General features: G+C 40.1%; 2 protein-coding genes and 1 long non-coding RNA gene across 8 annotated transcripts in view; 2 read left to right on the plus strand and 1 right to left on the minus strand.

The window, feature by feature from the left end:
* The first annotated feature begins 1687 nt into the window (after positions 1-1687).
* Positions 1688-17703, plus strand: UCHL5 (ubiquitin C-terminal hydrolase L5). 3 transcript variants are annotated; one of them, XM_083867268.1, is made up of 11 exons: positions 1688-1820; positions 3157-3220; positions 4933-5038; positions 12322-12447; positions 12530-12591; positions 12669-12799; positions 14209-14272; positions 15341-15443; positions 15848-15961; positions 16145-16243; positions 17577-17703. In XM_083867268.1, exons 1-11 carry the CDS (start codon positions 1739-1741, stop codon positions 17619-17621), a joined length of 996 nt encoding a protein of 331 aa, XP_083723394.1. In that variant the 5' UTR covers positions 1688-1738; the 3' UTR covers positions 17622-17703. The 3 variants fall into 3 exon arrangements, with proteins under 3 accessions (XP_083723394.1, XP_083723395.1, XP_083723396.1); XM_083867269.1 differs by lacking the exon at positions 15848-15961; XM_083867270.1 differs by lacking the exons at positions 1688-1820; positions 3157-3220 and adding an exon at positions 8371-8454 and having other exon boundaries at positions 4934-5038.
* LOC310912595 lies at positions 17100-26397 on the minus strand. Of its 3 annotated transcripts, none has more exons than XR_014590686.1 (6): positions 26250-26397; positions 25838-25969; positions 24623-24718; positions 22741-22815; positions 20789-21560; positions 17100-17572 (listed from the first exon to the last, which is right to left on the minus strand). It is a non-coding gene; the product is annotated as an uncharacterized lncRNA (long non-coding RNA). The 3 variants fall into 3 exon arrangements; XR_014590687.1 differs by having other exon boundaries at positions 21503-21560; positions 25838-26092; XR_014590688.1 differs by having other exon boundaries at positions 25838-26092.
* The window catches only part of RC3H1 (ring finger and CCCH-type domains 1), a 63435-nt gene continuing 62975 nt past the window's right edge, over positions 26099-26558 (plus strand). Inside the window, exon 1 of one of the 2 annotated variants that reach the window (XM_083867260.1) lies at positions 26099-26301. The gene's annotated coding sequence lies outside the window, so the exon portion shown is untranslated. The remainder of the gene's footprint in view (positions 26302-26558) is intronic. The other variant, XM_083867261.1, reaches the window with a different exon arrangement.

The following is a 26558-nucleotide window of genomic DNA, read 5'->3' on the forward strand; positions in this document are numbered from 1 at the left end:
AACTTGAATTTTAAACACCTATGATTTATGCACAATATTCTGGCTCCACAAGCAATTTCAATTTCTGAGCTAAGGGAATGCAAACAGCAATTCCCAGACTTAAAAGTCCCAGACTCGGAGTTTTATAACAAAAATTGCTAAACTGAACTCCAAGGCTGTTCACCATTATTAGTGAAAGAGAAAACCCACTATATTTCAACCGCCATATCAATTTGTAAGTAAAATATGACTTTGATTTCTCTGAAACAGTCTATACACCGGTTACACACAGACTAAGTAAGTCAATATCTTTATGTTGCTGTACCATAGCATGATCCAGTTCTTTAAGTTAACGCTTATTAATTTTGATGACTTTTTCAACTTGCCCTAGCTTTCCTAAGAAATAAAATGTCTGACAAGCTTCATGAATCGATGAAAAAAAACACATACAGTACAAAGCTTTAACAGAACTACACATTCTAATTTAAGTTCTTAAATTTAACTGCTATGCTAACAACTAATCAAACTTTGTAGAGAAATCCCACGGAAAAAAACTTTGAAAAAGATCTTTTATGACAAAAGAAAAAGCATTAACATTTTAAAGACAACATTTCAAATTGCCTTCGAATACTTCAAAACCATATATACTTCAACCCACAAGGAACTGCAGTGTCCTTCTCTGCTCTCTAAATTCTGTATAAGAATTGAACTGAAGACAATAAGGAATGTCAGAGTTATTGAGCAGAGACACCACAACCATCACATTAGGCTGCGGCTGTAACAAGAGCGGCTTGTGCTAGAGATCAGCTCTGACAACATAGCTCGCATACTTGAGAAAATGAGCGACTCTGTGTGAACCGGGATGCCAGAACACTCCCCAGATCAGCGAGGGAGCGGTGCCCGACAGCGGCACAGCAACACCCGCCTGTGCCAACCGCACACCGGCTCACGCCTTTCCACTGCACGATTTGCAAGAGTCTGTCTGCTTAAAAATCCGTACTGCTGGGGGGCAAAGGCAGCTTATCTGACGTAGCACAGCATTAGGGGCTGGCAGCAGCTAAAGCGGATCGGCGGGGCTGCCATGGCAGCTGTCAGTCCGCACAAAGGCGATAAACGCCTGACGGGGGAGCGCCCGAGGCGTGTCCGGGTCGCTCCCTCAGGCCGGAGCTGTCCGGAGCTGCCCCTCCGGCCTCTCCCGCACTCCCCGCGCCCCCGGCCCGGCCCCGCCCCGCTCCCCCCGCAGCCCGGGAAGCAACACTTGCCTGCGAGGCCGCGGCCCGGGCCCGGGCGATGGGCGCGGGAGGCGCCGGGGACTCCGAGCGGCGGCGGGGCCGCTCCGGGCGCGGGGGGCGGGCAGGGCCGTCCCGCTCCGGCCGCCGAGATCCGCGTCTCCCGCTGCAGCCCCGCCCGCCGCGCCCCGACAGCATCGCCGGGACCCGGATGGGGCCGCGCCCCCCGCGCGGTGCCCGGATGGAGGCACGGCCGGGCCGGGGCCGGCCCCGCTCCCCCCCGCGCCGCCCGGCGGGCCCGCCGCCGCTCTCCGCCCCTCGGCCACCCCCGAGCGCATCCCCGAGGCGCGGCACGGCCCTCCCGCGGCCCGGGCGGTGCGGCCGGCGCCCGCGGCTGCCCCGGATCCAGTCCCGCTCGGGGATGTGGCCCATCCGCTTCCTGCGGCCGCCCCGCCTCCCCGCGGTGCGAGTCCTGCCGGGAAAGGGGCGGCGCGGCCCGGCCTCGCAGCCTGAGCGGCGGCGGCGCCGCCATGTCCGGGGGCAGCAGCGCCGGCGAGTGGTGCCTCATGGAGAGCGACCCGGGCGTCTTCACCGAGCTCATCAAAGGCTTCGGTGAGGGTGGAGCGGGGCCGGGCGGGGCCGGGGGCTCCGCGGGCCGTTCCCGCAGCGCCGGGGGCCGGCCCGCTGTCCTTGCGCCGGGCGGGCAGGCGGGAAGGGGACGCGGGGCTCGGCGGGCGCTCCCCGCGGGGCTCGGGCGCTGCGGGGCCGGGAGGGCGCTGGGACGCGCTCCCGAGGGCGAGCGCTGCTTCCGTGACGGCCCCGGCCCGGCCCGGCCAGCGGGCAGCGGGCAGTTCCCTCCCCAACGGCCCGGCCCCGGCGCGGCCTGGGCGGCTCCGGCCCAGCCCGGCACCTGTCCCTCTGCTGCGGGACAGCTCGGCGGGGACGTGCCGCCTACAATTACAGCGAAAATCAGGTTGGAAAAGGCCTCTGAGATCACCGCGTCCAACCTGTGACCCAACACCACCTTGTCAACCAGAGTGCCGCATCCAGTCTTGCCTTAAACAGCCCCGGGGGCGGCGACTCCATCAGTTCCCTGGACAGCACATTGTAATATCTGAACACCCCTTTGAAAAAATTCCTGCGAATGTCCAATCTAAACTCCCCTGGTGCAGCTTAAGGCTGGGAGCGAGTTCGGGTTCTGTGCCCAGGCTGAGCTGTGGGCTTGGCAGTGGCTGGGTGGCCTGCGAGCGGCTGCCTGGCCTTCTAGAATGTTAAATTTTGTGTTGAATTGCGTTTAAAATCTTGGTGAAACTGTGAATTTATGGTTATTACAACCGGCTTTCAGCCAAAGAACCGAAATTGTTTTATTCCACGTTTCATTGATTCATGGTTTCTGTCGTGTCTTTTTCTCAGAAATGAAGTGTAGACATGCTTCTTTTATGTTTTTATTTAGCTAATAAATTAAACTTCCACATACTAAATATTTGAACTTTTTGGGCTCTCTATTAGGCAAATGTATTGCTTGAGTGTACAGCATTTTTGGTCTACTACCGTGGGACTTTGTCTGGAGAGAGATGTTTAAAGTTCTGCTTTGGACTTGCTGATAATGCTTTTATAAACAGTATTGTTTTCAGTTAAGTAAAGGACACGAGGTCACCAGAGATATTTTAGTTTCCTCTCCTTATTTTTAAAAGCAGCTGTGTTGTAAGGACAGCATCATTGTATATAGGTTCAGAAATTCCTGAAATAATTTCTCTCTGTCTTGTTTGTTTGTTTTTTTTAATCAAGGTCTGTTAAAGCCCATAGAGATACTTTTCCATAGCCTGGACATGCTAGTTGTAAATATTATGTAATGTTTTATGCCTTCTTTCATAAGTCTCTCCTTACTGGCTGCATCCCTTTTTAAATGGATTAGTTGGAGAAACCTGTATTTTTTCCCTTATTTCAGGCTGTAGAGGAGCACAAGTTGAAGAAATATGGAGTTTGGAGCCAGAGAACTTTGAAAAATTGAAGTAAGGCACATGTTTTTCATTCACATTTGTCTGAAGTCTCAGAAAGAATGTGTACTAAACTCATATGGATTTTCGGTGGATTTTTTGTTTGGGGCATTTTGTGTGTTTTTTCCTTCAGTTTCTACTGAAGTTGAGTAGGATTTTGATTTAATGGAATACCTGGCAGTTAAATTGCTTTTTATTAATGCTTTGGCACTTAGTCTAGCTTAATCAGATTTTGAAAGAGATGCAGATAGTAGCCAGAATGTGGAAGTAGATCTCTAAGGGTTTGCCATTAGCTTGCCTTACAGCTTTTAACAAATTCTTGGGTGAATTTTTGTTCCTTGCTTCCTTACATCCCATGATGTTGCCTCTGTTGTCTTAAATTATTTCCCACTACTTGGATACCTTTGTAACTCGTTTTTCCTGCAGAGCCACTTCCATATGTATGTGAAGGCAAATAGGCTTTTTATAACTGACAGTGACTGGTGTCACATGGAACAATTTTGCCCTCGTTAAGCAACATTAATAATTTTAACATCTTGTCCACAATGTGTTGTTATCTACAGGATTTTAAGAGGAAAATATCATTTAATCCAGACCATGCTCTTGTATCTTGTGCAAATATCCCATATTTGTAGGATTAATCTTTGAAAAGATGCAGGAATTGGTACAGATGTACTTCTAGAATTTTTGACCAAATATATTTGACAAGCAGCACCTGAATGGCAGAAGTGTTGCCTAAGAAGTGTTTTATTTGCTGTCTGCACCATCAGAACGTTTACCTGTTCATTAAAGGACAGCTTTGTATATCCTGGGAGATGTGTGTCTTAATAGTCCTGAGGGATGGCAAACTTCTATCCTCCCTTCCCATTTACACCTGCAATATTTTACACAATGTATAAACACTGGGAGTGAAAGAATACTGGAGCATCTTTGCTTTTTAAACAGCAGGTCCACTGAGAGAATTTGAAAAAAATGCATCTCAGACTTCTGGTCAGAGCTTAGGAAAAGTTTCTTATGCAGTACAGGTGTATGTTTGTCTTTTGTTGAGAAACCTTTTGTGGCCTGTGTGTGGTGATGACCTTAGATTTAAATTGGTGAATAAAGTTTTTGTCTTACTGTAACTGTAGATTATGTAAGACCTATTTCCTTTACTGAGAAACGTTTGTGTTCTGGGAATACTAAATATAGTGCAACATGTAGTAAAAGCTGTTTACTATTCAAGACATGCAGTCTGAAAGGCAAGACACATTTTTACTAGAGGAGAAAACTGGGTTTCTCTTACTTGTTGGTGAGATAACTCAAAGCATGAAGTTTCAGGAGAGCTCCCCTTTGGATGTTTCATCTGTGTATAGAAGGATTACCAAGACTTTAGTTTCTGCTCTTGTACATGACTGTCAAAGGCTTTGACAGCTGTTTATCACTAACCAATTAAAATGAGAGTTCTGCAACTACAAAAGTTGCAGTAACCAGGAAAACTGGTCCTGACTTTTGAAAATTACTGGCTAAATGCCAGTTCTGATTGGGGTTGTTTAGCACTTACAGAAAGAAGCCTGAATTGTCTTCTGACTAATTAAAAGAACACATCTGAAAATTTCAGTGCGAGTTCCTGATATTTAAAAAGAATTAACAGAATTGCCATAGCAGCATACAGCTAAACTACAGTACAGGTCATGTCAATATTTTTCATCAGTCCTGGTGACCTTTTTTCTATAAATTTTGTTTTTCAGGCCAGTACATGGGCTGATTTTTCTCTTCAAGTGGCAGCCTGGAGAGGAGCCAGCGGGTTCTGTTGTCCAGGATTCCAGACTGGATACAATTTTTTTTGCTAAGCAGGTATGAGAAATTCAGTAATTGTTTTAGATTTATCATGAAACATAGCTTTTAATACCAAAAATATTAACTATTTTTTGTTAATATGTACACAGAAATTAATATTTTGCAAGGTAAAATAGCTTCAACAAATTCTGAGAGTAGGAGCTGTGTATTGACAAAGCAAATGAGTTTGATCTGTCAAGTCAGACAAAAATAGCAGCTATGGAAGAGTAAAGCTCTTATTTATTTGTCAGCCTTCACTCATAAAGTAACTCGGTTTTCTATGCAATAAATAGTGACTTTGTAAATGTTCTCAGCAGAATGAGCGAATTACTTCTTTTGAAACCACTTTCAACAACTTGTTGGAAGAAGTTTATTTTGGTCCTGGTTTTATTTCTTATTTTTCTCAAATGCTATGAAGCTGGGGCAGGATTTGTAGGATAATGCTTTCCTTTAAGGGTTTGGAGACCATTTTGCCATGCAAGTTTTAAGTATTCAAATCAGAAAGGTGAATTTAAATTAGCAATAACAGGAAAAAAATGGGTTTGCTGATGTAATCCATTGTGTTTTATTAAATACAGAGTAGTACTGAAATTCATTCTTAGAGTTAGAAGACTGCTATGTGTGTTACTTGCAAGCAAGAAAAGTAAAAACAGTAAGAGAAAGTGGCCAGAATGAAAGTAGGAGTATTTAATACTGGTCTAATTACAAAACATTGATATCAAAGGCAAATTATTAGGATTTCTGCAAAGACTGGTATGTAGTCTAGTTATTGGGGTGTTTAGGCTGGGGGTTTTGGGGGACTTTTTTTTTGGTTGGGTTTTTTCTTGGTTTATTTCCCACCACAAATGCAGAAGTGTTTTGAATGTAAATTTCAGGATATGAAAAAACATCTCCACATACTTCCAGGTAAAAGTATAGAAATATGGAAAACTATTCAAATGGCCATCCTGGCCACTCTGTGCCTGCACTTCTGTTTTGTTCATTTTATAATCACCTTCCTGTTTCATGCTGTTATGGTTCAGCTGATTTTCTTCATTCTTCTCCTGCTGCAGCTCTTGAGTCCTGCCAAGCACTGCCCAGCATTTTTATGATAGTGACCAGCAGCAGTTTGCTAATTGTTTTTAGATAGCTCTCATAGACACTAGACACTGGTTTAGGTTGTGATTTTGCCTAACCAAACATACTGTTAGTAGCCATGGGCTGTAGCTAAAGAACTCAGAAAAAATCCTTGATGTAACTTTCAAAAGGTAGCTGTATGGTGGAAGGAAATTACTCTGATCAGAATCTAGAGAGGGATTTTTTTTTTTTTTTTTTTTTTTTTTTTTTTTTTTTTTTTCTTTAGGATTTTTTTATTATTATTTTAAAGTGAAGGTAAATTTTCTTTCAAGGGGTTTTGTCTTGTTCGTGAGTAGCTGAGGTTGGCCTGGAATTGCTGTTCTTGTGAATGCTGAAAAGTATCAAAAAGCATTTGTCTGCTTGCTCCACTTCTTTTGCCTTTTTCACCCCCACTTCTCTTTTTTGAAGCTTGACACTGTGCTTAAAGGCAATAGCTAAGAGGAGCTTTCTTGAGCTTTAAGGTGAGATTGCAGAATGTACATCACAAAATTTGGATAATGTTAGATTTGATAACAAGCCCCACAAAATTTAAGGCTAACAGTGAAAAGTCTTTTTTATTTTATAGTTTTCTTTGAAATGCTCATATTTTAATGTGTTCTTAAGCTGAAACCTCCTTTCTAATTGTCCCTTTCCTTCACCTGCTGCTTTAAAGAGAGTGTGCTGGAGCGACTCTTTTAGCATGGAGAGCAGTTGCTAGAAATACTTACTCTTACAGTAGTACTGCCTGGTTATGCCATTTGATGGCATGGAATAGATGTTTCAAAAGTCATTTGCAAAAGGTTTAGAATTAGTATCTTTTTCATTCTTAGTGTTATCTGTCGGTCAAGTGCAGTGGTTTTGCAAAATTAAAACATTCCTTGTGGACATATTTATGCTTGTGTTTCATATCAGTTCAGTTTTGCCTGGGCTGAGCTATTGTGACTGAACAACTAGAAATAGCTACTGAGAAATTTTTATTAAAAGTCAACGGAAAGAAACTACTTTGAATGTTTTGGAGGAATCTGTTTAATACCAGTTTAGCTCTGGTAACTTTTACACTGAAGAAAGTTAGCCTGGGTTAGAGATCCAACTTGACAAGCAATGTTTTGAGGACTTACAGTGTTTTCTTGAGCAAGTGTCTCATCTTTTGATTAGCTGCTGATGAGAGCAGGGTGCAGTGAACTTCAGTGAGCCAGAGCAGCTCATCCCTCAGCAGTTTTCTGTGCATATTATCTGGGCTGGTCTCTGCTGTACTGTGAGATGTGTCTGTTCACCCAGTCTTTACAAGACAAAACTGGGAACAGGTAAGTGAGAGAACAGAGGGTTCTTTATGCTAGTGCTGAAGTTACTGCATTTCTCAAAACCACAGTCTGAATCCTTCTGAGTCACCCAGGAGCACAAAGAAAGATGAGCATTAGTATTGAATATTTGTATTGAGAAAGAGCAAGTCCTCCCAGCCATCATGCAACTGGGTTCATGTGCATTTTTTATTTCCTCTCTATGTTTTATTTAATCTAAGCCAAATTTTATGTTGGCATTGAGGGTCTTTCCAGAAGACATTTTTCTTCTTTACAAAAGTGATGATGTAAAATTACACTATGTTCATTTGGAGGCTGGAATCTCAGAACAAATAGATTGGTTAGGGCTATTTTTATGACACTTAAGGTTTTTGATATGTATCTTCAAAACTGTCATGATACTGATGCCTGAAAAATACCAACAAGTCTTTGCTTCTCTTTCCTTTATCACACATTTTCTTCTTTTAAATGTTCCCATCTAAAGACATTTGGTACAATTTGGTCTTACTGCAGACATGTTTTCAAGTCTTCCTGAATCCTGTGTGAGCAAGACGAGGTTACTGTTAATATATAACAAGAGTTCATCAGAGGAAATAAATTTTGTTTCTGCTCAACTTGATTATGTGTTCAATCTTAAATATTGTTTCATTGTGGCTTTAGTTAGAGGTAAAAGGCTACAGCTCTCAAACTGTCTAGTAAAACATCTCTAAATTTCATTAGGAAACACAATTTTGGTAAGAACCTTGTGCATGCTCACATTTTCCTTATCTCCACTTCCATAGTGATGTTGTAGTTGAATTCCAGATGGCAACCAGATCTTGTTCCAAGTTAAATCATGACTATGTTGGGGGGTTGAATTTTGAAATTTGTCTGGTATGCATGCATATTAAAGGGGTTTTTTTTAATGGTCACTTTTATGTGCACTCATGTTAAATTTGGCCTCCCTGTTATGCCTAGGTATGGTTTGGTCCTCTAGTTGAGGCCACAGAACTCTGGATGATCTTACATACCCTTTGAGCTAGGATACCTAGGCACAATGAGGTGAGTTAAGGATACAATTTCAGCCTTAACTCTGAATTTCCTGATTTCTGTGTTGCTTCAGTGGGCCCTTGCTGTTGTTTTCACACACAGTGGATACATGATTACACCTACTGAATGTATCCAGCTCCCTGCCACACTCTTTGGAGGAGCTGCATTCTCTGCCAGGCTCTGCAGAAGTGTCTCAGGACAAAAAAGAATGCCAATGTTGCAGACCTGAAACTACTTTTTTTGAGTTTAATGAATTCTTCAGCTTTTAGTATGGAGCTATTGGTATCCTGCCTTTCTTAGGTGCCATGTATTTATTTTATTTTGCATTGTCACGGCAGAACATTAACTTTATTAACTGGGAATACCTTCAGAAGGAATGTCGTATAAATGATACTGTTAATAACAAAACATTGGTCTCTGATTATGTTTATGGCACTAATGGAAGCATATGTGGGGTTGGTTTTTTTTTTGCATTTCCAGTACTTAATTTCAAACTCAAAATTTTTGACCCTTTCAGATTTGGTAACATTAAGATAGACCAGATATCTGTGTTAAAGTTAAGTTTGGGATAACAGATAACTTACAAGTAGTACAACTTCAAGACATGAAACAAATTAGAAAGAGATTTTCAGTAACTGAATATAGCTGGAGAAAGATTATATCTTTACTCCAACGAAATTCAGATGAAAAAAATACATTGGGTTTCTGAACAAGAATAAATTGTGGAACTTTGTGCTGATGCTGAATTTTTCATGTTGAGCTCTGTAAAACCAACTGTTCTGTAACCTTGGGATGTTTAGTAAGTGAAGCCCAGGGGTTTGCTGGTTATACTACCAATTGCAGCACAGGCTTGTCCACAGCTTTTTTGAAGAGCAAAATGCATAATCCATCAGGTAGAAGATATGAGTCAAGAATTTAAAGGGCTTTTGCTTACAGTTGATCAGAAGGTCAGACTGAAGGTCCCTAGAGAAAGGTGCATGCTTAGGAAGTAATGCATCAGACAGCAGCCTAATCAAGTGGTTCTTTGGTTTGTTTTAAGCTGAGCTTCACCTGGGGATAGGTCAGTCTTCTCCTGATACATTTCTGTGTATGTATGTTGCAATTTTCTTTCAAATATTGTTAAATACATCTTGAACTTTTGCCTACAAAATCTTTTAACTACGAGTGTCTGCTTTAAGTTGGAGTCATGTGTACTGATCGGTCTAATACCTCACCAAGACTTCATGGACAGAAATATCTAGGCAAATGCTGGTATTTCTGCACAAATGCAGAAAATCCTCTTAATTCTCAAGTCCAAAAAAAATCTTTTGGGAACAACCTGCATTTATTATCATGTTCCCTAAATGCAAAAAATGTTTTCTGCTAATGCTGGGGCACCCTAAGTAAGAGATATTGGGGTATCCTGAAGGATTCTCTCAGTTGTGTGTGGAGCAGTGTGGACTGGCTGTGTGCACTGATGACATTGTGTCGGTGGGACAAATCCAGCCCTTGCCTGCATTTGACCCTGCAATTACATCCTCACTCTGCACTCTTCACTCTGCTGTGAGCCACCATTAGCTAGATAGTCCCTTGTTCCATCTTGGTAGTTCTCCTGTGTCACCTACATCCAGAACACTGGATTTTTATGCACATCACCTGCATTTCCTTCTATTCCTCCGCTACAGGACTGTTGTTGCTGCCTTTCCTTACTTCTTGCTTCTCACTTGATTAAGTTCTAGAATGTATTTCTATAATGTATTTTCATTTCAACAGCTGGAGGCCGTTGCCCTCAGATCTGCATCTTTTGCGTATTGTTTTCTAGCAGTCAGACTTTGTTTAGCCTGGTCCCTACATACTTCATCAGACTTGTCTCATACTGTCGTTGGAATACAAAATATGCTCAAAGGATGATGTGTGATGAGCCCATTAATTCTTTGCCAAGTCTAATTTTTCCTCTGATTTTATTTTCTGTTTCAATCTTCTGTATCCTGCTATTCAGCAGTTTCAGTGTTGATCCTGCCTCTAGGCACAAAATCTCAGTGCATTTCCCTTCCTTGTTTTGAAACCATTATTGAATTGTCTGTAAAGAGAGCAACTGATTGTTCCATCTTGATTTTTCAGCAAAATTAGTTGCCATTTAGTCCTGTCCCTCCTATAATGCCCTGTATTAATTATCATTTACAAATACAAATGGGTGTAGTGACCCTGCCTTCATTGTAACAGCACTGTTCTAACAGTCTCAGCACAGGTATTCCTACCTTTTGCTTCTCTATCAGCTTAATTACACTGCATCAGCTTCACCCCCTCTGAGCCACTTGAGATTTCCCTGCTTTCATCCTAGCGCTACTTTACAACTGTCTCTGATAACATTTTTAGTTGTATCTCAGAGATACAACTTGTTCTTTTTCCTGTGTTACAGTGTAATTCAAAATATGCAATTCTGCTAGTCTGGGGATTTGAATTTTTCTGCTGCTGGTTCATTATTTCACTGCCCTTGATGGATTTTCCTTGTATATCCTTTATTTTGCATCTGTCTGTGTTGTAGCCCTTAGCTTGTGTTAGTTTGAGTTTTGGCTGCTATAATCTGTTCCACATGTGTAGTTGACTCCCTTGATTACCATTTAAGTCAACTAGATTGAATTTTTCTTAAATTAAGAAGTGCTGTATTATTTATCATCTGCATACAGACATAATCTGAACTGAGAACACTCTGAAGTATAGAAAATAAATTTATGGTGTGGCTTTTAGTATTAACTATACTAGGTTTTTCTTCGTTAGGACTAACCTTGATTGCAAAACAGGTTGCTTGAGTTTTCTTTCTTTATTTTTTTTTCCTCCTTTCTTGTTGGAAGTGGTTTCACATTCACGGCCCTGAACTAATTTTCTTTTTTTTTTTTTTACAAAATTCACATCCTCTCTGGAAGTTTTAAGGTTTAAGTAGAATTTTCAATTGCAAAATAGTTTCAAAGGCTAATGATACATTACTCTTTCCTAACCTATAGCTCTCTGAGAAAAAACTGCTAATATAAAGCTTTGTATTAATGGCCTCACACCATTTGATTACAGTGCATTTGGTTAAATCTCAAATTATATTTAATAATCCTTGTAGTTTCTTATTTAAATATAGTGTTTTAGTTTGGTTATTAGTGAACAACATTAAAGACATGGTTGTAATATGAAGGGAGTTGTTTATATTTTCTAAAAGTGGAATATTTAACACTGAAATGTAACCATGACAAAACTAGTAACTTAAACATTAACCTGAAAAGGATTGGTATATTGGACAAGTATATTATTCAGCTAACCATCATTTAAACAATCTCTACATCTTGGAACATTTAAGTTTCATTTGTTTATCCCAAGAATACTTGAAAATTTTTGTCCAATAAAACCTTTTAATAAAAATTCTGGGTTCCATAATGTGCTTTATTGCTTCAAATTAAATTTTTTTTACCTCTTGCTCCTAGTAGGAGATCTCTTATTTGAAGGACTTTTCTTGGAAGAGTTGTCTTTTTTTAAGGCCATAGATAAAGTAACACAATTTGGGCAGCTTGCTTTGAATATTACTGTGCATTTTTCCACAGGGATCCAAGGATTTCTGCCTTTCTTCTGTGCCTTTCCTTAATCACTTTAGAGAGATGGTGAGGCAGTGGAATGACAGTTTCTGAGGACAGCTATGAAATAAGAGTTTTATCAGTGAATGGTGTATGACAGCCATGCAGAGCTGATTTGATTACAGCAAGGGCTTTTCTATATCTACCCAGGCAGCAAATCCAGTCTGTGTTAGGGTGCAGCTCTAATGTGAACCAGCACAGAAACTGTGTGTTTGTAACAAAAACAAACAGTTTGGAGTGAACTTTTCTCACCAGTGCTGACCAAATTGTCCATGCTTTTTTCTAGGTCATAAATAATGCCTGTGCAACTCAAGCCATAGTAAGTGTGCTGTTAAACTGTGCTCATCAAGACATTCATCTTGGGGAGACCTTGTCAGAATTTAAAGAATTTTCCCAAAGCTTTGATGCTGCGGTGAGTGACCATTTTTCTGCATTTTGAGTGTCACAGTGTTACAGCTGAGGTGCTTTACAGGTGTTTTGTTACTTCCTTTCAGATGAAAGGTTTGGCACTGAGCAACTCAGAAGTGATTCGGCAAGTTCACAACAGTTTTGCCAGGTAACATATGTTTTAAATCTGGCCAAAATTTGAGCAAATCCTTTTTAATCTAAGGGGTTTTAAAATTTTCCTTGCAGACAACAGATGTTTGAGTTTGATGCAAAGTCTTCAGCAAAGGAAGAAGATGCCTTTCACTTTGTAAGCTATGTTCCTGTTAATGGGAGGCTATATGAGCTAGATGGCTTAAGGGAAGGACCAATTGATTTAGGTAACATTTTACATTTTTGCTGAACATCGTTTATTTTAATAATGGCTTTTTGCAACAAATTGGTCATATGTTATAGGCTCAAAGCAAAATATTTATTAAAATAAAGAATATCTTGAAAGTTTTGAATGTGCTATAGGCTTGTACTTCCTTGCAGTCATTTGTATTGTTTTAGTTTTGTTGGTCAGAAAATACAATTTTCTCCCTGCTTCCTCTATGTCTCTGATGCTCTATCTTTTTATTTAGTACTTAAATGATCAGGTCTGCAATCTCTTCCAAAACCTTGATAATTTTGTTGCAAGAGAGAAGTTTACATAAAAGGAGAATGTATACAGCTGACTCCAGACACCTTTTTTCCATTATGTGGCTTGTGTTTACACACTGCCCTCTTCTTAGACAGCCAGTGTTTTCTTAATGGTTTGAAAGAAAATAGCTTTAGTCTCTGTAAGAGGTGCTTCTGTTTTGTATTCTTTCTTGAGATATGTGTGCCCTGTTGAGTCTTGAAAAGCTCTGCACTGCTTATCATGTATCTGTTCTTTAGAGTCTGATACATTGTCAACAACAATGTTCCACATTCCATTCCCAGAGTGTTTTCCCAGATTTGTTGACAATTTTATTTATGTTTAAGTTGAGCAATAGCTTTCTGCTTAATCTTGTCTTTAGTCTGTCTAGAGGTACTGTACAGTCTGCAGACCTGACAGTAATATCATTTGTATGGTCACAAGATCATGACTCTCCAAATTTATTTTAAGGTCTTGAAATTGCAAAAGAGGCATTTTCTGTGAGCTCAGCAATTCTCAGGCTGAGAAAATATCGAGCCCACAATTTTCAACTTAGGAAATCACCTCTAGCTGTTCTGTCATATATCTTGAAATCACATTCTCTATCATAGATCCTTTTATGATTTTTCTTTCTGCCTGACTTTTTTAACATTATATTGCATCTACATAGACAAAACCAAGAGTTAATATTAAACAACTGTACCTGTCCATAGTGTTTTCCTTTGCTGTCTACTTTAGTGTTGTCATGCCAACTGATTTCCCTTGTGTCATAAAAATCTTACATAACATACTTTCCCCCACCTTATTATTTCTTGTTATCAGCAAAACAAATGTTAGATGCTTATGCCCTTAAAATTTAGCTTTGTTCCATTGCTTTGCCTATTGTTTTTATCCAGCTATTGCTAGTAATCTAGCTATTGTTAGTAATAAAGTATCCTCCACCTCCTGAAAAACCACCTGAGTAATTTCAGACTGCAGTAGTTAAGGAAAAATTGTTATATTCTCTGAAGTTGCTGCATAAGCCTGAATTATTATACAAGTTGACTTTGCAATGAATTTTGCAGCGATATTGAATTTTTTCCTGTGTTCAAATTTGCAAAGATGAAGAATTTTCTGCTGTTTTTTCCCCAGGGGCATGCCATCAGGATGACTGGATAAGCGCAGTGCGGCCCGTCATAGAGAAGCGCATACAAAAGTAAATGGTCATGATGCCTTTGAAATGTAGCACCTTATCTATGCCTAAAAATCCCATAGTCCTAATTTCCTTCAGTGCAAGGATTTCCAGCAAAGTTCTAAGGAATGATACTTATGCATCATTTTTAATGCATATCACTGTGTGACTTGAGAACCTGTTGCCCAACAGGAGGCAAATGTGATGATAGATAAAACTCAAATACACTGTGCTGCTGCATAATTAATCCAAGTAGGTGTCTGTGTAGTGAAGAGAGATCCTACAAGTGCTCTGGAAAAGAAGATTGTTATCTCTGTTACACAGCTGTGGATCTTTGTGAGTGAAAGCTAAGAGTGTCATGACCATGAATTACATTTGCCTATGCTCTTAAAAATACTAGATAGTCATTCTGTCCATACAGCTGGTATTTAGAGATAAGAAGTTTTTTTAGGAATGTGGCTTGTCTTAGAAATTTAAGCTAGAAAAACATACTATAGAACTTTCTTACTTCTTAATTTTGATTCCAAATTGCAGTTCCAAATTTGTTAGAAGTTGATTTTGTGCCATTTTTAGAAAAGAATGCTGTTTTTGCTTGAAGACTTTTTGTTTTTTTTAATAAGCAAAACAGGACTATCAAGTTGCTTTAGGAGAATTTAACCTCCAAAAGACCTACTAGTGTAATTGTTGAATGTACTTCTCACACTGTGAGAAATAGTCTCCAATATTTTCTAACAAGTAATAGTAATGAGAAAGTAAAAACTATTGTGTGAAGTATCTTCTGTAAGCTCTGTTATCATGTTTTCCTTTTTTGGGACAGTTTTAGTATTTGTTTTGTGACCACAGACAGGAATAGTAAATTTTGGGGAGAGGAAGTTATTAGGAATTACATATTGGATAGAGTTAATTTGTGGTCTGGTTTTATTTTGTAACAAGATTGGATCTGTAGCCCAACTTAATAGACCCATTTAAAATTTTGTTTCCATGAAATGCATTCCTTAAAATGAAATCAAGGAGAGGGCTTTTGAGTTGTTATGTTGGTAACTAATTTTGAAAGTGGGTTGTCTTTGTTTTGTTTTTCTGTTCCTCATTTAGATACAGTGAAGGTGAGATAAGGTTTAACCTGATGGCTATTGTGTCTGACAGGAAGATGATCTATGAGCAGAGGATTGCAGAGCTACAGCAGCAACTGGCAGAGGTAGGCCATGGAATTTAAATTGCTAAAGTAGTTCCCTGATAGTTCTGTGTTGGCTTTATTATTCACTTCCCTTTCTTGCTCCAAATGGAGTAGCAGTAAAAAAGCAGGGAGTGATTGCTAGAGATCTGTCCAGCACAGTGTGGATGCAGTCAGCTCTGAGCTGAGCACTCAGCATAGACCATGTTACTTTGACTTTCTGCCTTAACTCATTTGCTATAGTGCTGGAACTGTTCTTTTTGTAGTAACTGCTTGTAACTAACTGCAGAAATTCCTGAAATGTTCCTATAAGAGTAAACAAAACTGAATCTTTCTGTGATAGAAATACCCTTGAGACAAAACTTGCTTAAAAAAGATAAATTAAAAATGGAGTAACATCATCCATTTAAATTTTTGTTTTGTGGAAGGAGGAGCCTATGGATACAGATCAAAGTAGTAATATGTTAAGTTCTATACAATCAGAAGTTGCAAAATACCAGATGTTAATTGAAGAAGAGAACCAAAAATTAAAAAGATATAAGGTATGTAGCCTTTGCTTTTCTGATGAAATTATTGGAACAGTTGTAAGAAAAAGCCAGCTATATATATGTGTGTGTGTATATACGTATATGGGAGCTTTGCAATTAATCTGAAGGAACTAGATGGGGACTAGTATATAGTTCAGCTATATAATAATTCTGTTATTGCTTTTAATTTATTTTTAGATTGAAAATATTAGAAGAAAACATAACTACCTTCCTTTCATCATGGAATTGTTAAAGACTCTAGCAGAGCATCAGCAGTTAATACCATTAGTAGAAAAAGTGAGTATTTCCTAGCTTATAATATATTACTTTAATTCTTCATACCTTCTCCTTTAAATGAAGAAGCCCGTGTCATTTTTTCTTCCAAGCTCTTTGGCCAGGGACGGCTCCTGCACTCCTGCGGCCGCTGTAGCAGGCGGTGACCGCGTGGTGGCAGCCGTGGCACAGCGCTGGGAATTCATTCCCTCCCTTTTCCCTTCCGCGCCCTTTATTGGCTTGAGTTTCCCCCTTTCTAAGGCATCTGGCCATTAACATTGATTTACTGCTAAGATTTTATTAAAACTTTGATAAATAAGCGTGTCTGACACTTTAGCAAGGTTATTACTTGAATTGTGCTGAGCTCTGTGCTGGCGTGCCCTTATGCTTGAGTGCCAGAGGCAGGATCCCTGATTTTGTACTCACCAAGAAAGGATCTCTGAACTAGTATAATGAAGAAAGAGCTGTGTATTATTTTATGAGTACATTCTTTAGCTGAATTTATATAGGAAAGCAAATTTGCAGGCTTCTAGTTTCTAAGAGTAACTTGTGGAGTTATAATCCAGTTTCATGTTAACAGAAGTCATTTATAACACCCATCAAGCTGCTTTCACAAGTAAATTACCAGTGAACTGGTGGCAACAGATCTTAATTCTAAATTACTAAATTAGATGCTGTTCTGTTCAATAATAAGTTGAACATAGTAAGTAACAAGCAGCAGCCTGATTCAGAATTAACTAATGTTTTGACAAAGTTGTTGGCCAGTGTTGCTTCTGAGTTGTCCCTTCATCTTGCCCAATCTGTTTAAGTAAATTCATAAGGAAGAAAATGCCAGTTCCATATCAATCTGAACTATTAAGATAAGTTATGAGAATCTGCAAATATTTTGACAGGAACTTCTGTGGGGTTTTTTTCCACTTACTTGAAAGATCTAAACCACTAAGATTTTGGTTCGTTTCAGAGTTCAGTTTTGATAATCTGTATGTCTGAATGTGGTGATTTCTTGTGACATAAAATGTTTCCATTAGGAAGAGTTTTTTCTGTTAAATGAAATTAGTATGAAGGTATGAAAAATGAAGGTTTAAATTATGTTTTTAAAATAGTGGTCTTCCCCTACAGTAGTTACCTCATCTCAGTTTCTCTTGCATAATTTAGTTAAATCTGTATTTATTCTTAAAAGGCTTCATATACTAACCTAGTAAAATAGTAATGGGATGCTTCTGAAGGGTCCAAATTTGCATTTAAATCCCTTTTCCAGCATAATTTTAATATTCAGAAATGTAACGGGTAGTCATTCAAAGCTCCAGGATGATCTTTGTCTTATCAAAGCTTGACATAATCTCCCCTTGTTTCCTAGGCGAAAGAAAAACAGAATGCCAAGAAAGCTCAGGAGGCCAAATGAAGATGACTTTGCAAAACACATACAGTTACTTGCTTCTGATACTATTTTCATGACAACAAATAAAACTTTTCATAAACTTCAATTTTTGTCCGGTGCACGTTTGCCAGTTGTAATGGTTTGTCTTGTACTGTTTGCATGGGTCTGACTCTTCCTTCCCCTGCATCTTGTGCATGTAGTACTGCTGAGCAATGTTTAGGTTCTCCTGGTCACTTGCAGTATTTAACAGTCTGTCTGATTGCTGAAAGCTTGGGAAGTGGACCCAGAAATGTGCAAGGAAAATGTCCCGTTTTGTCCCACTTGAACATGATAATGATACAAATGCCAGAGGTTTAAGTATAAGCATGAGCTTTCTTTGCTCATCCCTACTAACAGTTACAATCCTTTCCAGTTGTTCAGTGACATAGCCTGTGTCTTTGTTTTTATGAAGTATGTGTCTAATTTTTTTACAAAATGGAAAAGTATGAATTTAGCTGTAGAAACATTTGCAAAGACCAATGTATTATCTCAGAAGAACTGCATTGCTTTAGTAGAAAGGATAATAAATATTCCCATTTTTATTTTGGCAAACTTTTTTCTGTGGTATTTTATTATGGGATAAGATGATCAGGATATAGAGGTTGTCAGCCTTGTGACTTGAGTATATGCATTCTAAATTTCAGGTAGAAAGAAGGCACACTATTGTTTCGGGGAGTTAATATTCTTGAATATAAGGTATTCCTTTTCTGGAGTATGTTCAATTTAAGTCTTTTAAGAAGTGCTTTTTGACTTTGAGAAGTAATATCAGGAAAAAGGTGTATGGAAATTATTGTTGATGACAACATTGCTGTGAGAGATGCCTGAGCTATGTCCCATGGACCAAAGGCAGTACCTGGGGAATGGCGTTCACTGCGTGTCCTGACACCTTCAATGCTGCCTGCATGTGAGCTGTGAATAGATGGTTTTGGTATGGACAGTAACAGGCCATTGCAACAATACACACTGTTTAAATTAGTCACTGTCAGTGTACATGTATTTGTTTAGAAAACTTCCAGTTTCTTCCTAAAACACTTGGATAAAAAACAGAAAGAAAAAGAGCTTTGAATAATTTTTTTTTGCCCCTCAAACATTGAAAACTGTAAATTGTAAAATATGGTTGTTTCCCTTATTTTACCTGTACTTTATTCATTAGACTGAGAATTCCTTTGGTCTTGTAGGCTGAATTTTTTAAACCTTGATATGAAACATTGTGTTATCTGTTAGTGCTTTGTATATATCGCATATATACATATATTAACAGGTTAAATTTTGGCTGAAGAAGTAAAACATAGATTGTGCTCTTCACTGCTGGATCTCCTTGAGTCATTGCTGTGGCTGGAAAGGTAAGATCTGTTTCAGAAAAACCTAAGATCCATATCTGTGTTTTGTACAAAATTGATCAAGCTAATGAGAACATAAACTCAGTGAGAATTTCCTACTTTAGTAATTCACTGCAGCATTATTGTCCAAGGAAATGGAAAGACTTAGAGAGGAAGAGACATTCCTGCTTTTAAAATTGCATTTGAAACTCCATTTCAGCCTGTTGAAAACATTTATCTGTCTTTTAAAGTGGTAGCCTGATGACTCCTGCTGCATTCTGTCATCCTTGGAGAATTTTGCAATTTGATATTAGATATCAACTTAAATTTGTACTGAAGTAATTTCATTCTCCTTTTACTGGCATACTTAGGCATGTACAAAAGGGGAAGGAATTTTGCTGAAGCAGAAAATTATTTCTGAAATGAGAATTATGTGAGATTGTAAAACACAGATCCAAAGGGTCTTTTCCAACTTAAATGATCCTCTGCTAGGGTTTGTTTGGTGCCCTTTTAGTAGCTGACTAAAGGCATTGAAAGGCAGACTGAGGGTGAGAGCTTTAGAATTTTAATATTGCATCCCTAGGATTCTCCTTTTGATTTGTGACCTTGAGAAGTAGAACACTGGTGGGTTGATGCTGGCCAGATGTCTGGCACCCACCAGTCACTCCCTCACTCCCCTCTGCAGCCAGACAGTGGAGAGAAAATCTAATGAAAGGTTCATTGGCTGAGGTAAGGACTGTGCGAAATCACTCATCAACTACCATCAGGGGCAAAACAGGCTCTAATTAGGGATATGAATTGAATTTATTATCCTGCTCTGGTTTTGTTAGTAATAAGTAAAAGAAATTTGTAAAAGCACCTTCCCCCCGACCCCCCCCCACCCCCTTTGCCATCTCTACCTCATTCCCCAGTGGCACAGGGAGATGGAAATGAGGGTTACTCAGTTCATCATCTTGTGGTTTCTTGTGCTGCTCAGGGAGAGGAGTCATTCCCCTGCTGCACTGTGTGCTCCCTCCTATGGGAGACAGTTCCCTGTGAACTCTCCAACAGGAATCCCGTATTACAAACAACAGTTCTCTGCAACTGCTGCAATGGGAGTCCATCCCACAGGCAACAGTCCTCCCCACGCTGCTGCAGCACAGGTCACTCTTCCACAGGGGGCAGTCCTGCAAGGACAGGCCCCTGTCTCCTGGGCCTCCCACAGGGCCACAGCCTCCTCTCAGGCATCCCCTACTCCATGGCCTGCAGATGGAATGCTGCATCCCCATGGATCTCCAAGGGCTGCAGGGGCACAGCTGCCTCACCATGGTCGTCTTCCTCTGGGCTGTAGAGGAATCTCAGTTCCAGCTCCTGGAACACCTCCTGCCTCTCCTCTTTCACTGCCCCTTGATATCTGCTGTTCCTCTCACATATTCTCACCCTGCTTTTCTCTGGCTGCAATTACAACTGTGCAACAACATCTTTTTTCTTTATTCTTGAATCTGCTATCACAGAGGCATTACCACTATTTCTAATTGACCCAGCCTTGGCCAGCATCATCTCCATCTTTGGAGCCACCAGGGATTGGTTTTGCCCGACATGGAGGAAGCTTCTAGCAGCTTCTCACAGAAGCCACTCCTGTACCCCCTCTGCTACCAAAACCCAGGCCATGCAAATGCAGCTGGTTTCAGCCTCTGCCTCCCAAACCTTGTGAGTTTGAGTGGCTACACCTGAGAGATCAGTGAATTACCCCCTTTGCCCTAACTGGTTTTCAGTGTTTGACTCATCAATGTAGGATAGAAACAGTTTTGTCTATTAATTATGCAAATAAGTACATACATGCCTATGTGCTACCTGTGGAAAGAAGTCCAAGGAGACAGTGGGATTTGTGTATGAAAATACAGGACACTCCTTTTATTGCCTTTTTTTTTTTTTCCAGAGCACTGTGTTAATGGAAACAATAAGAAAAACAGCTGCCAGGAGGAGTCTGTAATAAACTGCATATAAACAACCTTCTGATATGGAATTGCTGAAGTCCAACTACATTCAAGTTGTAAAAACTGAGGACTTCAGAAGGAAGCTGAGTAAGTTATTTTATGGCTCATATTTTTCGTGCAGGTAACACGTGTCTGCCTGGCAAAGCCACCAGAAGCACTGGGGACAAACAGACTGGAGCTGGTGTGGCCTTATGTACAAGAACAAGAAATTTCCCTAACAGAACAGAAAGTGTGCTTCTCTAAATAGCTGGCATTTGTTAACAGGGTAATACTTGTACGTTCCATGTGCCTCAAAGAGCATATAAAAATATATATATTAATTTCTGAGAAATTGATGACACTTGCTCAAAATAAATGAGTTAAATATCTCAAAAATGTATACACAATGTAAGCTCTATCTATGCTCACAGGATGTTCTGATCCTTTCACTGTTTTTTCTTTAGCAATTATAGCAGTAGCTTATGTAGAAAAATAACGTCAAAAATAGCTAACTCACCAAGCCACAAATACTATCTCTTTCTGGCTGGTAATAAGACCCAATGCCAGTACTACTAAACTTAATTCAACTTACTGATTTCCTTCAGTGATTTTCCTTTTTCTTCTTCTGTAAATGCTGCTTCTTTTACCTGCTAGAATCAAAGAAGAGTAGGGAACATTATTATGGCATGTCAGATTATAAAAGCCTTTAAGAAAGCTTGAAAAACTTTCTAAACAATAAAAAGGTAGCAACTTCTTTTTACAAAATCTGTCGTCCTTTTATATGTGGTAAGAGTGCTTTTCCCTGGCAAATTCAATTAGAAAAATTATTCAAACGGCAGTTTAATCTTAATCTAATTACTGTAACTTGCATGAGAGTGGAGGATGCACAAGGTCTAGTGGTTGGAACAGGAGGCCAGACCATTCCTCATCTTGTCAGTCCTTGCTATGTGAACATGAAAAATTGCTTAACCTTTACAATTCAGCTTACCCTGCAAAACGAGCATGAGGCTATGGGTTTACATGCAGCTAAGCAAAGGTACTAATTGTATCACCTTATCTGTCTCTCATTTTCTCCCAGTTTTATAGTACATGAGTAAACTTGTCAGACAGGAACAAAAATTACATTGTTAATTTAGGTGGTTTTCAGCTTTATACACACACTGGAATTCTTATAAAATATAATTATTTTAATTGTTTATCATCCCAACTTATACGTTACCTTCCTAAGCTGATTAAGAGGCTGCTGTAAAATGTCATGCAGCAATGCTATGAAGGAAAACGACAAATTTCAACCTAAGTACCACTGGAGCAAGGAAAGGAAATAAGGGATCATATATCTGCTTTTCTGTTGAGACAGAATAGAAAAGGAAATACAGCAAGGAAGTAAAGTGCAAGATAAAGAGGTGGCAGCAGACAGCACTTGGTAGATGCTTCTGCCCCTGCCCAAGGGGACTCAGAAGCCAAGGAGATGGTTACTGAGGCAGAGGGCACTGCACTAACAAGGACTGGTGTGGTGCTGGCTCTGCCTTACGCTGTCTAGTGCAACTGCAAACCTGTGATGCTGCAAAGTCTTGCACTTTCTGTTGCTTCAGAACTTTTATCCCAAAAAGAGAGATGTGCTGAATGACACTGGAAGGTCTGGGATTGGAGCAAAGCAGGCAATGACAGGTCAGCACAAAAGGCAATGAGGAGGAGAATATGGGGCACACACTCCTGAGTCAGCTTTCTGCATCCCACAGCAGCAGTGGTGGGACAAGAAGGATGATGAGATGGGATGGTTAAGGTAGAGTGAAACCTCTAATGAGAAATCATCAAAACAAAGTTTCTTACCATCCTTATATTTTCTTCTTTTTCCACAGCAGCAGCACAGGGTATATTTATATAGACCTTTGCATTCCAAGTAGCCTTAAAACACAAACATTAATAACTGTACTGATATTCTACAATTCTATTATGAACAGTATCAAAGAGCTGCAAAAAATTAGATTTTTTTTTTAAAACAAATCTGATGTTTGGTGGGTTATATAAAATTTTTTAATTTGTGAAAATTGTGAATCTGTGAAAGCTTGGGAGAGCTTTTATGGAGGAACATTCCTTTTACACATAAGGACTTCACATTCCTTTAGATCCTCCAGGCTTCTTCTGTAAATGGGAAATCCAAACCTTGTGTGTTGTGGTGGAGATACTGAGCATGTCCACAGTGTAAGGCTGTATTCTGCTCTCATTTTTTTATTCTTTAAAATAACCACATAAAATTAGCTCCAATAGTTGCATCTGTATCTCATGGGCTTGGATGACATTCAGCATGCTCTTTAATGACATCTGAACTTTTTTCAATGATTATGTTGGATGGATGCAGTCTTCTGGTTTTGTCAATGGAATTTATAAAAGTGCAGGAATTTAGGTTTTATTAACATGATGGTCAATGTTCTTAACACGATGGTCAAGTATATACAAGTGCTAAAGATTTTCTTTTTTATTTTTTATGTGGTTTATGTGCAAAAATCTTCACTGTGTCAAATAACAAGGACATGCTTACAACCACCTGGAGAAGTATTTCATTCTTGCCTTCCGTTTTGATATCACAGGTTTCAAAATGAGAATTTTTCCATTATTATCAGCTTTACAGGTCACATTGCTAACTAAAATAGCAAACTGAAACACTGCCAAGATATGTAAAAAATACACATTTCTTTTTATAAAGCCAGCTATCCTGGTACCACAGTTCTGGAGCAGTTTTATATAGAAGGAGTGATATAAAAATTGAATGGTGAGATGATACCATTTGACAGTTACACTGGTATTTTAGGTGTTTCAGTCACACAGGCTAAAATGGAGAGTAATTTTTTAATGTATAATTTGAGGAACATTACTAGTGTGGCCACAAATGTCAGATCTTAGAACCATGCCTACACATTATCCCCTTTTGGATGGGAAAGAAAAAGAGAGAAAGTAATTGAAATTTGAGACTATATGTGGTAGAATAAAAACTAATTCCTGTGGGCTTTTAAGAACATAAAAGAATGAACAATGTAAACAAGTGGAGATAAATTATAGCAGATTTAATGATAAGCTGAAATGATATTTGCAAACAGTAATCCTAAAGACAAATAACGTTCTGTGTTTCAAATGCTAAAGCAGTGTGTCATGCAGGAAGAAATGCTGTCTAACTGGGGAAAGCAGACACTAAAAATAATCTAGGTTATCTAGTGGGATCAGTTCCCAACAAAAGAACAAGCTCATCTACAAACTGCCAAACTTTCAAAAAACTTAATAAAGAATAAACATCAGAAAAGCTTGGCTCTGATGGAAGTCTGAAGAGGAGTTTAAGAACTAAAGGGGTCATCTGTGCAGTGTTACACAATAAGGACCATAGGTCATTTCTATCCCACTTCTTTAAATTTTAACCATGTAGCTCTGTGGTAACCTATGCTGTAATACTGAAAATTGTTGATAGAATGTTCATACTGGTAATGCAATTAAATGTTGAGGGAAAACATAAACTACATGAAAATTGAAACCTTTCCGCAATATAGGAACCAAAAGAGAAAGGGGTAGAAGTTCCCAGACTGGAATATTAAACCCAGGCTGAACAGAGCATCACAACACTGTACAATCACTTGCTAGAAAGGAAGAAGTAACAGGATCTCCTCAGGCCTGACCATTTCTAACTTCTGTGACTTTAAACCAGGGTTGCAAAGAACCCACCTACCATTTTAGCTATTCCTTAGGCCATCTTCTGCTTCTACTCAGGACAAGGACAACTCCAACAAGGTTCACATTTCTACTGTAACATTTCAAAAGGAGTCTGCAAAAGATGGCAATTGTAGATTAAAAAGTTTCTGTGCTACAGAATATCAGACTGCCTGGAAGCACCAGTTCCAAACCCTGCCTTAGGCAGGGACAACTTCCACTAGACCAGGCTGCTCCAAGCCCTGTCCAATCTGGCCTTGGATATTTCCAATTTACACTTCTTTTCTAGCTCATAGTAAAGCTTGTGCTGAGTCAAAGGTGCTGTTTGTAAATATCTTGACTTGTGTCCATAAGATCTCAATCCTGTGACTGTGGCTAGAAAACTCTGTTTTCAGAAATTCATAGCTGTTCTTAATACTGTTTTATTTAAGCACTGATCCTTGACAAACATTAAGGCTGTTTTGGTGGAAAAGCCTAAATAATAGAGATCATTACTTTAGTAAAACAGATAGAAATAACACTTTTAGTTCCTACCACCATGTTTCTTGTAAAGTTAATGAAAATCTGTCTATGGTGAATACAAGAGTCAGAAATAGGAGCTGAAGAGTGACTTTACCATGTGTAGTTTTTCCCTGTGTGAAGAATTTCCATCTTCTGTCTGCATGTCCCAACCCAGCTTCATTTTGCAGGCTGATCTCTCTAGTCCCTGGCTCTGGGCATGGCTACTTCATACCTGACAATATCCTATTTAAGTCGTATTTCCAGGTCCTGCAATGCTGCGCTTCAGATGTTGGACTGACAACAATACACTGGGTTATGAAAGGAAAACAGAAATGCAGTGATTCCCTGCACAGCATCCTGCACAATGGCATCACAGCAGGATTGATCCCACAGAGCTCTGCCTGGGCATAGACATGATAAAATATACGGGCTATAAAACAGGACCACGGAATACCTTTTTTGATCTTTGATTTAAATATGGCTAAATTCCTTAGTATTTTACATCATATTCGTGTTCTCATAAACAGGCATCAAGTGGGTGTTACCATGAAATATACCCTGATGCCAACTAAATAATTAGCTCTTGTAGTAATTTATAACTGTCAGTACGTGCTTAGTAAATGCTGCAAGTCAAGTGACTGCAAATCTCTAACTGCGTTTTAAGATTTCTTCTGTATCCCAACCAGTTCTGACTGTGATACAGGAAAGCTTGGAGGGTCCCCAAACATCTTACCTGCGGTGTTGGCTAAAGCTGAGGATGATTTGTGTCCTGCAGCACACAAAGCTACGGGGGACCTTCTCCAGCAGCGAGCCCACCTCTGCGCCTTCACTTGGGACTGGCAGGCAATACTCCGAAAGCTTTGCCCTGCACGGCCACGTAAGCGAGAAGTTAATTTGTGCTATTTTTCCCTGACGTAGCAGAGTAACCGGCTCGAAACAATCAGGTGTGATGGCATGAGGCAACCGCAGGGTCCGCCAACAGAGGCTCCTGAGGGAGAGAAAATGGCGGGCGGGGGCCCTCAGGGAGCTCCCAAAACACCGAGCGCTCCCCAGGAACCGCTCCGTGCCTGAAAAGCCTCGCCCTCCACCTCCCGAGCCCGCTAACTATGACAAGAGGAGGTGAGAAGGGGGGGAAAAAACCCCACCTGGAAAGAGGACGGCATCTGACATTGGAGCCCGTCCCTGACGGAGCGCGAGGTACCCTCCCCGAGACGGGCCATAGCCCCCCAACCCTGCCCGGACGGGCTCCGGGCCGGGACTCGGCTGGTTTTCCCCGGCCCGTCCTGGCTGCGGTGGCGGGCGGGCGCAGGAAGGGGCGGGTGGTGCGGAGCGGGGAGAGAGAGGAGGGAGGGAGGGAAGGAGGGAAGGAGGGAGGTGGGCGGCGAGAGGAGCAGCCGGCGCACAAGATGGCCGCTGCCGGAGCGGCGGCGGGGCGGCGGCGGGCGATGGCGGCG

The sequence above is a fragment of the Zosterops lateralis genome, assembly GCF_965231275.1.
Source record: "Zosterops lateralis genome assembly, chromosome: 9".
Lineage (NCBI taxonomy): Eukaryota > Metazoa > Chordata > Aves > Passeriformes > Zosteropidae > Zosterops > Zosterops lateralis.